We start from the raw sequence: 14,609 nt of genomic DNA on the forward strand, positions 1-14,609 counted from the left end.
ATGAAAATTTGTTTTGATTTTTGCACTGATGAAGGCTTATGCTGCCAGTTAAAAATGTGTTCTTCCTCTGGATGGGGCAGCTTAGATTTCAAAACCTGGCTTTGAAGCTAAATGACTAATGCAGATAATGATTTTTTTTGCTGCTTACGCTGTTGTCCCTGAGTAGGTTTCCATATTTCAGTAGATTATAGGGGCCTGATGTGGTAGGGGATGTACAGGCACATAAGAGTTTGCTCTTGTGGGAAAACTGGTTAGGTTGCATAGGGCCCAGGACTTTTGCAGCACCGTTGCTGACTCTGAAGTGTCTTGCTCAAGTCAGAGAGGAGCTGAAAATGTTTGTGTGACGCATACCTACTGTACGTCTTCCGCTGACTAAGATGGAGATGATGAAAAACTTAATAGGCCACGTGAAGAAAAAGAATAAGGGCAGCCTAAAACAATGACTCTGACATTCCTTAAAACATAGAGCAAGTCCTGACTGGAATTGAAGCAGAGGCCAGAAAACCAGTCATGCCTCAGCTCGTTTTGATGATGCCTACAAAAACCTGATGGTGGTTAAGAACTCTGTCCTGAGACCACTGCCCATCCTGGCCGCTGACTAGTATGCTCTCATGAGTTCCTTGCACGTGTTGCTGGTTGTCTTAGGCTGTGAGCTGTTTGGGACAGGATCTGTTTTGTGTTTTGCACTTGTGTGGTACCTAACGCAGTGGAACCCTGTTCCAGAATGAGGGCTTCTGGCCTTGCTAGGAAGCCAAACACGTCATTGCATCCCTTTTTAAATTAGTTTTAAGATCACAGGATACAACCACAACTTTTCCTGCGTATTATATATCATAAAATTCACCGCTGACTTAAAACTATTGCTTTTGGTTTTGTATACCTGAATATGTGTTGTTTTTATTCTTGCCGTTTTCAGTCTTTCATTTACTGTACAGAGCCTCATACTTTCTGAAGAATACGTATCTTGTTACAAGCTGTTCGGAAGAGAATTATTAATGCTAGTTAGTTCATATGCTATCATATCTCCTCCAGTCTCTTCAGATATTCCTGGAAAAATAATTTCATCCTTTATAGGCAGCAGACACTTGAACTTTCTTTAATATCTTTGTGATTGTAGAGCATGTGCTTTCATAGCATCAATTTTCTAAGTAGTCTCCAAGGATATCTGAAATTCCTGGAATATCTGGGAAGCTGATAAAAATGATTCTAAACGATACCAAGTCTGAGACCACTTGGCTTTAGTGACACAATAATCCAGTGTATTTTTTTTTTTAAAAAAAGCATAAATTTGTATATGCATGACAAAATACTGCTCTTCAGAAAGAAAACAAAACAGAAGTGGGAAGTAGGTATAGATGAAGCGTTCTCAGGTTTTTACTATTCAGAGCAATTTTAATTTATTTTCACTAACTTATTTTATAACTCGGCGTCCTTATTGAATAGGTTTTTGATTTGTTTTGTATTTGTGACCTTTCTCCCTCCACTGTCTGTTAGGCATTTGCAAGAAATGGACAAAATAAAATCAATCCCAGACCTGGCAAGGTAAGATGAGTTTTCTTTTTTTTTTTTTTTTTTTAACTGTTTATGATTATGTTGAAAAGCATAGCAAGGTGGAGTTTATATCTATCTGTATAGATGTTTGTGTTTATGTGTATATATATGTCTATGTGTATACATACGCATACACATTTATTAATTTATAATAACAGCTGGTGATATACAGTGAATCTGACGATCAAGAGAACGGTATTGAAGTTTTCCACGATGTACTGGATTGCAGTTCTTGGGTTCTGTCACCAACAATTCTAGTTAAAGTCATCAGAGGATGGTAAGAGATTAATTTTTGCATTATACTGTTGGGCCTATCCTAGCAAGACTGAAAATATCTTGGAACAGAGTCAACGTGTAGGTCTGCTTTGCAAATGGCAATGTAATGTAGATACCTTTGAGCTAGAAATGTGGTATTTCATCTCCTGCGGTAGAAAGTTCTGTATTAGCTAACCTAGTTTGCTGCAAAATTGGAGTGAATGTGGCAATCTGGAATCCAGTGGTGCAACATTTCAGCAGGCACAGGGGAGAGATGAAATGACAGATGCTTTCCAGGTGTGCTGCTGTTTGACCCCTCTCCTCTTTATGGGTTCTTGGCTACTGCTTTAGTTGAGCTAAGAAGGGGGCTAGCAAGGGATTTTAAAGCCAGGAGTGACATGGATTTGGCTCTTTTAATCTGGATGCAGAAGACATTCTATATATTCTATGTCCGAAGGTATGAAATGGTGCTGTAAGGATAGCTGCGTGTTTCTCTGGTGAACCCAGAAGGGATTTTGAATTTTTCTCTAAAAGCTAGATTGTCTGAGAGTAAGTCAGAACGACTTTTCCTTATACCTTCTTTGTAGCATTAACACAACAGGCGTTATTACTGTGGTTAGCATTGGCAAGTTAAGTTGCGGCCGAGTGTCAGGCTCTAATACAGTCAGATAGCAGGTTCTCAAAAGTAACGATCGGATAGCAAGCTGGAGACGCAAGGAGTAGCTGTAGTAGGAGATGCTGGGAAGTACACTGATAGCTTCAGAAAACTGAAATGAAGATCTCTTGACCTCTGTGAGCCAGGGCTGTCGTCTTTTTTTTTTTTTTTTTTTTTTTCCCTCCCCCAGCATGTTTTTCAGCTGCACTGGGGGACTGTTACCCTTCAGTTGAGAGCTCCAGGGGAGGGTTTTGTATTTGCAGATGGATATAGTTTTCATCTAGTTACACATTCACACCTGCGGTTAGCAATAAAGTTGTGCTTGCCATTTAAGCAGCTTTACTACCCTTCAGTACATCCATACCAGCCCCCTGTGGGACTCCCTGCTGCTGTTCCCAGGACTCAAGTAGCTTGTGTTTATACATGACGCAGCAGTCTGCAGTGTCAATATATTCTGAACGATTAATTGGTTCTGGTTACTATCTCATGCAAAAGTTATGGTATTTATAAATAGTATTCCTACTGCCCCAAACCATCAGTCTAAATGGGTGGAGGACTTTTTGATGAAATTAGAAAGTCAGCAGCAGGCATCTTGGCTTTTGTCACTGCTTTTAAAAAATATTGCACTCACCAGAAATGACTGACATCAGCAGTGCTGGGTGATTAAGCTGTACTGGGAGGAGGGAAGTCTGAAAGACTACTTCTTGTGAAAAGATTTGTTGAATAGGAGCATGGTTTTTGCAAAATGTATCTGATGAAGTACCATTAAAAACAAGAATCTTTTATTTTCAGCTGGATACTTTACGAGAAACCAAATTTTGAAGGCCCTTCTATTCCTCTGGAAGAAGGAGAGCTGGAACTCACTGATATATGGGGTGCAGGTACTTCTGAAGAGCAGTATGAATGCAAATCTCAAAAGCCTACAGTGATTGGTTCAATAAGACATGTTGTTAAGGCAAGTAATATCATAAAGTAAAACCTGGTATAGATCTTAGTGTTTGCTGATGTTTTACATTGCTACAAATAGTTGTTGGTGCACTAAGGCACAAGTGTAACATGACACATAAATGAATGAAACAGTCTTCCGTGTTGAATTTGTGATTTAATAACAAAATAGATGATATTTTATCAGAATAGGGATTCCATCCACTGGAAGGCTATGGCAGGAAGAAAAGTCAGTGTTTTTCATTAGAATAATCTTCAAAATGCTTTTCAAATTTAATATACAGTATCTATTTTCTGATTTGGTAACTCTCTCAGAATCCCAGCAAGCCATCAGTAAGTCCACAGGGTCATATTTTCAAAAACACATGGACTTTTTGTATATACACAGTTTGCACCCATGCAAACTTGTTTGATACTCAGGAAATACCCCTGTGTGCGCAAAATAGAGAGTTAGTACACACTGTGGAACAATGGGCCTGCGCGTTTCTGTATGCACTTCTAAGCTACTGTTAAGTAGCTAGCTTTGCAGGTTGTCAAAATAAGTGAGAGCTGTAAAGATACTGGTCTGGGAAACGAAAAGGAGGAATATATTGCTTGTAACTACAATTCTTGTTTCAATTACAGTTCTTTTCAAGAATGGCCTGTGGCGTTATGTTAGGATTTAATTTGCTAGAGGAGATGTTAAGTGATGACAGAAGATGCATTCCTGCCTGGATGGCAGAAAGTAAACAATGTAGACATTGATTAGAGATTGACTGACCGCTGTCTCTGTCCGTACAGAGACAGGCAAACAACTGGCCTAGTTACGTTTTCATTAAAGGTATCTAAAACAGCAGTAATTGACAAGAAGGGAGATGATTTCAAATTAGCAGGAGTTTCAAAACTGATTTAGTTAACCGCATTAATTACAGAACTCACAGCACAGATGAAGTGATTATGGCCGTCTTCATTTTTCAGGATTACAGAGTTTGCCGAATTGATTTGTATACAGAACCTGAAGGGCTAGGAATCGTGACTTCCTTTTTTGACGACACGGAAGAAACGGGCGTGTTTGGCACCGCTCAGAAGACCTGTTCTATCAAAGTACACTGGGGCATGTAAGTGCATAGTTCTGTGTGAACCTGTGCTGCTATGAAAGGAATTTGTTTCAAGCCACTGGTTACGCCTATCAGACATGCAAGCAGGCAGAATATGTTTACTCTGGTCACGTATTTTGGTAGTATTTGTTGACAGTAGCATTAGGACGTTACTGCAATGCTTCATCCTTGGAGAGGCTAACCTCTTAAAACGTTTTATGTCGGAAGCAGATTTTCTTCTGCTTGCAGGGTATAAAGCCAGAGTAACCTTGGCGTGTTTGTAGTAAAGGAATTATTTTTTTTCTCTGCTGCTCTTTCTCATTCGGGCGCGCTTATCAGGAGTGAGAGTGGGAGGATGAACCATAATGATAAGACCACATTTTCTACTTGCTTTCCTCTGGAAACCTGAAATCACCAGATTTAGATTCTGTGGAACGTTTTCAAGGCTTACGGACGTTGGTTGTTACCTTCTGGCTGCGTCGTGTCGGACACTAGCAGCGTTTGCCCGTCTGCCGTTCGGTTCTGAATGATGTGTGATACTGCTCCCGTCTTTCTGCAAGCGTTCTGTTTAACGCTTCTGTCCATCTGTCCATAAGTGTTATGTACCACAGCAAAGCTATAGTCAGATAAACTGATGAATGGGGCGTCTTAGTTCCGAGATGAAGGATGTTTTACCTGATGAAATCTTTATGAAGAAAAAAAGGAAGGGGGGAAAAAAAAAAAGAAGCACTCAGGTGCGTAGGAAAATTTTAAGAAGTTACCTGAGTAGTTGTTTTTTCTGACAGGAGTTTTTTCTATGGAACTGCACGTTCCAACAATAATGAGATCAGAGATACTATTTCAAATGCTGATCCAATGTGGGTGAAGTCAATTAATAAACTTTATTTCTGTTCCTCCTTTAGACGTATTCTTGTGACTAGTGAAGTAACAGGTCTTTGGGAAAGGAGTCAGGGCCTTTGCACATCCATCAGACTTCAGGCTGGTCCTTATTTTGCATTGGAATGAGAGTATTTTTTGCACTCAATTTGAGTAAAATCTTGCAGTCCAAATTTATTTGATGTTGCCTGTGGATCCCAGACCTGCAGACTGTGGTATTTGCATCAGGAAGCAAAATAGATGGCTGGAAAATAATCTTTTTCCAATATCGGTTCATGAGTCCTGTGTAGAAAGAAGCCGTTTCTGCCATCTGCTTGCATGAGAAATTAAGTAAGAGCTGCTGCTGCTGTGTTTGTTCCATGTTGCAGGGCTTTACTTCTTTAATTTACAAGTACAGTGCAGTTCACTTTACTGGCAGCTAAGGGTAGGCTTTGATTCTGAGTCACCCTGCTATGTGGGTGTGGCGGTATCTTCCTAAGGTTTCCCAGTGTGTGTGCTCAATTGCTGTTTATTAAAAGCTACCAACAAAAACGAGGCAGTGCACCATTATCTTCTGATTATGCTCCCCCTTGGGTCTCCCGTGTGTTTAAATTCTTAGAGAAGTGGAGGGCTTACTGTGTGGTGTCACCGCTTTAGTCTTGCCAAGCGTGGAGTCCCTTAAATAGGTAGTGTTTAGCAGTGTAACTACATGGAATTAGCCGTGTAACAAGATACGGCGTGTTTGGCTTCAGATAGCAAGAAAAGAAGAGCTCTTTATTTGTTTTCTGAAGTTGTATGCTGTCAGTGAAACTATATCAACTTGTACCAGTTTCCATCAGCTAAGAATCTGCCCTTTAAGCATATTAAAAGGGTGGATTATTTTAACATCTTTCTAATATCACCAGATTTGTACATTATGGTCCTTACACCCTCAAAGGGTTGGCTGCACAAAGCATTGCTGTTTAGTCTGAATTTTAAATTTAACTGGAAGAAATGAGTTACCGCCTTCTGTGCAGCGATCAGCGGTATGTTTCTTTGTTTCTAATAAGAGATTACTGGTTAAGATGTTTTTGAAAAAACTTTGAAAATATTCGTCTCAATAAGGAAGGTTGGAAACGATGACTTCATAGCAGACTATTAGCAGGTACAAGCCATAAGGAAGCAGATTTACTAGGAGCTGGTGGGGTTTTTACATGTTACTTAATAACGCAAGTAATTCTCGGTTGAACAGAGCTTGGAGCAAATACAAGTCTAGGTTAGAAGAGATCTTTCAACTTCTAGAAAATTAGTTCTGTGCATTTTAAAGCTATGCTAAAAATACTATGCAGTAATCTTAAGTCTTGAAACATCAGTCTAAAACTTCTGTTGCCCCAGATAAGACACGATCAAATCCTTACCTGCCTGGTTCACTCCACTCAAATTTGTTTAGCCCTGTTCAAGCAAAACACATGCATTGTTGGTGCTTCTTGCACAGGCACAGAAGTTTACCAGAATACCAGCTTATAGCTGGGAGTTTTGATGATAGAGATGAACAAAATTTTCTTAAGGGTGCAGTGATGTCTTTCCTAAAGTAAGCATATTATTTTGTTCTATATTGTTCAGATTTTTTTTTTCCACTGTTTACTTTCCACTCCTCTCTGCTTTAGATGGCTAATTTATGAAGAACCTGGTTTCCAGGGAATCCCCTTAATGTTGGAGCCTGGTGAATATCCCGATTTAGCCTTCTGGGAGAAGGAGGAAGCCTACATTAGGTCTATGAGGCCCTTGAAAATGGTAAAATATTGTCATCGCTTACAAATTATGTGACTTGCATTTATGTGTCAGAGATAAGTTTGCTAGATTTTTCCTGACTCTCAAAAGTGTTAGTCTTTATGGAAAAAAAAACTCCAAAAAAAATTATTTTAAACTTTTTAACTTCCTAAACTTGATTGTATCCATTTCTTTCTTTAATTTCCTTATTTTTTGGCTTGTGTTCTTCAAAGAATAGTTCATCTTAAAGAATTCTGGCTTTTGTAAAGAGTTTATAACTATCTATAGTTAGTATAGACAATTTATTTTTGTATCTGTCTCTCTTTTGTTTTTAATAGGGTGGTCGCAAAGTAGAATTCACTAGAGAGCCAAAGGTAAAAATCTGTTTATCAGACTGTCCGTTTTATGACACGTAAGCTACATGTGGGTAAACACATTTATCATGCTGATATCCTGCCTACTGATGGTCTAGTGCCTGGTCCTCCTGTATGTGAACACACCATGCAACTGCATTTTCCGGCACGCTTGTGCGTCCATCACGTGTGTATATGACAGTATTAACAGCTGTCTGGATAATGCAGATGGGTAATGATATTCAAGTTCTCATATTGCATCTGCAACTTCTTGAAGAACATAGAGAGATCCCACTAGTTAGTTTCATAGTTTTGCCTTCTACCTTTATGTGCCCATGCAAAAGAAACTGTCTGCTGTCAGGATGTGCTTATCATGCTGTCTACAACTGTTTATTTTACTTTGTTTCTGCCACAGGTAATCGTTTATGAGAAGCCTTTCTTTGAAGGGAGGCATGTGGAGATAGAATCAGAAATATTTATGCTCAATAACAAAGAACTGGAAGAAAAGACAGTGCTTCCACTTGCATCGGTGGGATCCATGAAAGTACTGGGAGGAGTGTAAGTATGAGAAAACATCAGCAATATCTGTCCTTCAGTAGATGTAATAACTCTGTAGGTTGGAAACTGCAGTGAATAAAACTCGGTGCCCTGTTATTATCCATGTCTTCCTAGTTCTTGATTTTTAGATGCATGTCTGGGTTAAATCAGCCCATATTCACAGCAAGGGCTGCATTCTGGACAATACTCGGTGTCATCCTGATCTCGTGATAGTGGATGAGAGGACAGAAAGGCTGCCAAGCAGCTGGAGCGACCTAAGTTGGCTAACTCCCCTCTCGCCTGGCTTAGTGCTAGTTTCCTAGTTAATGTAGTTCTTTTAAACCCGAGGCATGTAACGGTCACGGAATTTCATCTGGCTTTTTTCATTTCCCATCTACATGGGATTAGGAGATTCCTGTATTTAGAAGAAAAGTGGGATGAAGAAAGAACAAATTTCACCCATCTGTGTGCGCTGCATAACAGCACGTAGCAGCAGGTATCCATTTTCACACAGAGACTCTTGTTGCTGTTTAGGTGGGTTGCTTATGAGAAGCCCAGGTTTGAAGGCCATCAGTACTTGCTGGAAGAAGGAGCTTATCGGGATTGGACAGACTGGGGTGGTTATGATGAAGAACTGCAATCGCTGCGACCTGTTGTTGGCGTAAGTTCCAAGAACACGTAGTAGGTATCTCCTGAGCACACTGAGACATCTTGTTGCGTTTTCCTTACAGTGCTTCTCTTTGTTTTAACAGGACTTCACAAATTCCCATATGGTGATGTACAGTGAAAAAGACTTTGGATCAAAGGGTTCCAATATTAATGTGTTAGGAATTATTTCCAATTTGAAAGACACTGGATACGGGCTGAGGACACAGTCTATAAATGTACTAAGTGGAGTGTAAGTGCTAAATTTTTAACTATTTAATTTTAAATTAGCTGTTAAGCTTTTTAGAGTATGATAGTTTTTGCAAATGTTTTTCTGCACTCTGACTCTTAATATCTGTGTGGAAAGTCTTCAGATGAAAATTTGCTGCCCTTGACTGCACAATGTGGAAAGTGCAGCTCATTGTTTTTGTGAATGTGTGCAGTAAATCAGTTTTCTTTTCGCAATGAGATCAGATGTTCCCAGGAAGTGCTGGCTAATTGATTTACAAAGTATGAAAGTATATGAGTTGACATGTCATCAGAGAGGTAAAAATAGCAAGCTCTCATGGCCTTTTTTTTTTTTTTTTTTTTTTTTTTTAAAGCATCTTAACAGCAAAAATTGTTAGGGAACTAGTTTTCAGTTTTGACAGAGGCTTCTTGTGTTTGACCAGAGGCAAACCCTTAGTCCTTCTGCTCAGTTATGTGCCTGTAAAATGGAGATGAAGTTTATCACACTTGCTACTAAATTCTGATGCTAAATAGAATTTAAGGTAGTAAATCAGCGTGTGTTCTCAGCTCATCTTTTGGACAGCTTTTTTTTTTTTTTTTTTTTCCACTCTTCATGTTCTTAATCGAATTGTTCCTAAAAGTAACATTACTTTTACAGTGAATCCCATAGGTTAATAGTTTTATAGTACTTCTTAAAATGGGATTCCTAAAATCCCATTTGGATTGGCTGCTCTCGTTCTTTGTGTCGCATGTGTTGTCACACGTAGTTGGTAAGCTGGTAGATATTGCTGTTTGAGTTGTTCTGGGCATCAGCTGCAGATCAAGTTTCATGGCATTGTGGACTGCATCCAAGTATTTTGGAATTATTAGCAATCGTGGCCCCAAATATACCAAAGTACTTAAAATAGTAGAGCTGAAGGAGTGCAAGACAGGCAGTCGCTGTCGCTGCCTGGTAAGCAGGGAACTCGGGCTGCCTTACGGAGCCATACCCCACCTCTCTCCTGTGTGCTCTCTCTGCAAGTTTGCTCTGGATGAAGACGGCAGAATCGAGCTCTCAGTGCATTCCTAAGGAATACTTTTATTTTGTATTTGAACGTGCTGTGACAGCTCTGGGGGGGGGGCGGGGTTGTTTGTTGTTTTTCCTCCCCCCTCCTACCTGGTGCCCTTTGTAGCCATTATGCCCTCTTTGTCTTCCCTAATACACGCGGGAAATTCATGGGAAAGAGTCATATTCTAAGGTTGGGAAACAAGTTCGGAGTTACCTATCACACCTTCTGTGTAGCTGTTCTAGTACATGTGACTGTTGCAGCTGAGAGGGGAATCCTACTTGAGTTTTTTAGTGTTTTAGTATAGTGTTTTAATAGTTGAGTGTCTCTTCTCTAATGCTCTGATGGTAAAGCTGGGTAGAAATTATTAAAAACAGTTATTAAAAACAAAGCCCTTGTCCCACAGGCTCTGCTACTGCCCCTGTAACTTCCATCTCCTAGTTTTTTTTTAAGATGTAATTCCTCATATCATACTGAAAATACTTACTGTTTTTTCAAAAATTAAAATGCAAAGAATCCCTGAACCTTCCATAACACTTCTTTAAGTACAGGTATCTGGGACAAGCAGTTGTAGCAGTAACCGGTAACATCTGAGCTACGCTTCTCATGTAGTTACTTTACTTCTGTGCAATATAAAGGTTGTATCAAAGAAACGAAAGGCCGTCGTTCTGGAGCACAGGTATCCTTGAAAAAGTTTTGAGCTAAACTTGTCTCTCTAAAACTGTCTGCTGAGGACAGCCCAGCTCTGCGTTTGGGGAATGAGTAGTCCATTTGTGGGTAGTTGAGAGGTAGCTGCATAAAATTTTCAGCTGTTGTTCTTTTGAGGAATGTTTCCAAGCAATACTGTAATACCTTTGCTAAATCCAGTGTAAACAGATTCTGAAAAACATAGCCAAAGGTGGTGAGGGTTGTCGTCTTATAAAATAAATGGGTAAATGCTTTGCTCTTAGCATTTTTCAGAAATAGCCAAGCCCAAAATCCAGGATATAATAATTTTTCTACCATATTGCAGGGAGAGCGGGGGGAGGAAAGCAACTCGAACTCTTAGAAAATGAGAGGCCTGTCTTTCTTAAATATAATTTTCATCTTTGCTTCCAAATTGGCAGTACTGTAAATGGCAGAAAATGGAAGTATTAAGTAGCAACAGGTAACACCCTTTGCAAGTTTAAGCAAGTACTGAAAGCAACCGTGCTGTACAATTTATGATTTCCTGTTTGCTTAATAACTCTTTGTGCTTAGATTTAATAGTGATCAAAATCATAGGCATTGCATGTTATGAAACGTGCCTTTTCTTTATCTGTGAACACATGTCAGTTGTGCTAAACTTGTGCCAAAAAACTGAACGTCTCTTTATCAAGCCTTTTTTAACTTGGCGGAAGAACCTCTCCAGGTTTGTTTTCAGCATAGCTGTTTGTTTTACTGTAGTTCTGTAATTCATACTGGTTTTCCCCTACTTTTCAAATAATTAGCCTACAATGAAGCTTTGGCTGCCTCTGTTATATATAGTGATATTGTGAGAAGATCAATAAGTGATGAGCAGTCCTTATACAGGAGCCGTTAGGTAGTATATTTAATCTAGTGTACCAGATGCATTCGGGGAGATAACGTGGGTGAAACTGAAGAGATGCTGCGTACAAGAGCAAACCTCCGCTGAAGTGAATGATAAAACGCACCGGATCCCTCCCAAGCATCTCCTGGTAGCGTTTATTACTTTTCTTCCCATCTAACAAGCCTGAATACAGAAGCAGTTCACGTAGCTCACTTTCAACACGTGCGTATGTTGAAATGAATGGAATCAACACTACCACTCGCCCACGCCTGTCAGCTCATGAGGTTAGAGGGTTTCTAGAGCCAGGGCTCACTGCTGAAATACTTGTACAGCCTTCTGAATGCAGCGAAAAAACACAAGCTGCTGAGAGCAGTAATAGCAACAACAGGAACAGGCAGCTGAATTCAGGAGCAGCTGTTGCTCAGTCACACCTCAGAAACACCCCCAATAATCCAATTCTGGGCTAGCAGAAAGGCCAGGAGAGCAAGGCAAAGCCTCTGTCTAAAAGAAAGCACCATGTCCCTGCTTGCCAAGCACCACAAGAACAGCAGTATGCACCTGCAGCATGGCAACAACCCCTCTGCTTCAGAGGGAGCCAGTTTGCTTAATGCCATCGTTTTGTAACCCTAGCCAACAAATTGCCTTAGCGAGGCTGAGTGACAGCTTCATCCCAGGTCGTGGCCAGGAAGGCGATGGAGACCTCACTCCACAGCACCGTCCGGGACTGCCAGAAGCAGTGATGTGGCTAACAGCATCGTCTACAAAGTAAAAGTGCTATTCCACTCACGTTATCTTTCCTAAAATGTATCTTGCATATACAGTATCTAGGGTCTGGAGGAACAGACAAGAAAAAATTAGTGACTGATGACTTGTTGAAAACAGCTTTGTCCCCAGTTAGCTCTAGGATTCACCTTACTTAATTTTAGCTTTCAAATGGTGGCCTTTCTCATCATGTAGATGCTTTCTAACATCAGCCAAGAGGAGTAATCCCTCCTTTTTGGTATTGCTCAGGTGCTCATCTTACAGCAGGGCAGACTACCTCCTGGAAGGACTGACTTCTCCCTCTCAAGTACAGAAGATATGATAACACCTTAATTAAACCAAATGACATAGCTGTGAGAAGTAGGTTTTCAGGCGCAGAAGCTCTCCTTTAGCTCCAAAATAGAAGCCACAATCTTTAAAGTTTAAATGCTACTTTGAGACAACGGGTTTAAATTGGACTATATATGCTAATCAGCTAGACTACGCAGGACCAGGGAGGGAAGCTGGGAGATAACTGGCACTGGCAGATTTGTATCATGATGAACAAAGAGGAAGAAGTGAACAAATTCTGTCTATAGGAAAGAGAGAAAACAGGTTATTTATCTCATGAAGGTTTACAGGAATGGCTACAGGGTGATAAGGTAGCATAAAGATCCCTTTGTGCCTATGATTTCCCATATCCCACAGACCTGTGAATTTTAACTTCCTGACTCCTTTAAAGGTTCTCTTGAACTTTAGTGCTGACATCACAGATGGAAGGAACAGGAGGCTTTGTCTGAAACGTTCTCCCATGGGTACCTAAGGGCTCCTACCCTTAGAAACGAACAGAAACATCTGTTTTTGTAGGTGTCAGGCAAGCTCCAAGTATCATATACTATAGTTATATCTTGGTATTTGTGCAGGGAAAACGTTAATGAACACCCCGCTTAAGAAATTCACAGAATCACAAAATGGTTGAGGTTGGAAGGGACCTCTGGAGATCATCTTGTCCAGCCTCCTTGCTCAACCAGGGTCCTCTACAGCATATTTCCCAGGATTGCATCCAGCCGGGTTTTGAATATCTCCAGCGAAGGAGACTCCACTACCTCTCTGGGCAACCTGTGCCAGTGCTCTGTCACCCTCACAGTGAAGAAGTTTTTTCTCAGGTTTAGATGGAACTGCCTGTGGTTCAGTTTCTGCCCATTGCCTCTTGCCCTGTTGCTGGGCACCACGGAGAAGAGATTGACCTTAAATTGGTTAAGGAGAGATCATTTTCACAGCTTTTGGTGTAAGTGATGTACAGGTATAAACACACCTGAGACATTTGAACTTTCTGCCTAATTTATTGTACATACCAATGTCTCTTTGATAAATTAGCATGAGATGATTTAGGAGTGTGTCTTGAAATATGCCTTGAGTAATTAGGGCTTAACAATTTAGAATAATTGATTATATCTGAGGCAAACCAAGAGGTGCGAGTAGTGATAAATGTGAATCACTATGTCGGTGCTTGCCATGGACAATGTGAAGCTCACAGTCTTAGCGCACGTGTGTCAATGTAACTTCATTCTAGTTTGAAGTTATCCTGCTTTTTATATTTGCAGATGCTCTGGCGTTTGTACTTGGACTAAAACTGCAGCTTAATAGAATCTAGTTGCTCAACACAGAAAATTCCTTTTATAGTGAATTCAGATGGTGAGAATTAGCCTCCACTGTGAATTTAAAAATTCAATATAGCTTCACTGTATTATGATGTGAAGTTTTTCTGTTAGTGTTAAAATTCTGTGAGAAGACTTTGCAGTAAGTGGGTTTTGGCATAACCTAGGGTACACTTGTGTGTAGTGCATGGGCTAAAATTAAAGTCTAGTTGACTATGAGTGGAAAATTATCTTGCAGAACCGGGAAGATGTTCTGATCCCCGCATAAATATAATGAATGAAACACAGTCGATACTGTGGCCATAGTAATGTGAGCCCTCAAAAATAAAGGGGCGAGGGGGAGAGGAAGGCGTTTAAAAGGAGCCGGAATCCAGTTATCAGAAGGTCTGGAAGGCCTAGCAGTGCAAGACTAAAGGATTTAGGTAGCTTATAACAAAAGCAAAGTTAGCACTGATGCTGAAATGCTTTATCCGGATTTACAGTGTGGAGACTGGAATAGAAGAGCTTCGTGACAGAAGATTTCTTAAATGTAGTAGGCTATGTCTAGCTAAAGACTGGTTGGTAGCAGATACGCTTCCGTAAGCTCTGACTAGAAACGAAGTGCTGCAAGGGTAACTGAATGTTAGGTAGATACATGTCATGTTTGGTAGCTTTTGTAATTTTGGAACTGTTTTTTTTAGGCAAAGTTCACTGTCTTTGCAGACAGATGTATTCTGACTGAGCCGAAAGTTAAAGAGCTTAATGCAGAAATTTGAGAGTCCGTGCC

At 40.2% G+C, this 14,609-nt stretch overlaps 1 protein-coding gene across 4 annotated transcripts in view; it reads left to right on the forward strand.

Annotated features, from left to right (window-relative positions):
• The window catches only part of CRYBG1 (crystallin beta-gamma domain containing 1), a 95,301-nt gene that overhangs the window by 63,095 nt on the left and 17,597 nt on the right, over positions 1-14,609 (forward strand). For all 4 annotated transcript variants that reach the window (XM_068937937.1, XM_009676919.2, XM_068937938.1 and 1 more), the window contains 9 exons: positions 1,495-1,542; positions 1,710-1,828; positions 3,254-3,416; positions 4,364-4,503; positions 6,984-7,110; positions 7,425-7,460; positions 7,855-7,997; positions 8,511-8,637; positions 8,729-8,874. In XM_068937937.1, coding sequence (XP_068794038.1) covers positions 1,495-1,542; positions 1,710-1,828; positions 3,254-3,416; positions 4,364-4,503; positions 6,984-7,110; positions 7,425-7,460; positions 7,855-7,997; positions 8,511-8,637; positions 8,729-8,874 — 1,049 coding nt within the window. The remainder of the gene's footprint in view (positions 1-1,494; positions 1,543-1,709; positions 1,829-3,253; positions 3,417-4,363; positions 4,504-6,983; positions 7,111-7,424; positions 7,461-7,854; positions 7,998-8,510; positions 8,638-8,728; positions 8,875-14,609) is intronic.

This window comes from Struthio camelus, chromosome 3 (genome assembly GCF_040807025.1).
Source record: "Struthio camelus isolate bStrCam1 chromosome 3, bStrCam1.hap1, whole genome shotgun sequence".
In the NCBI taxonomy this organism is placed as follows: Eukaryota; Metazoa; Chordata; class Aves; order Struthioniformes; family Struthionidae; genus Struthio; species Struthio camelus.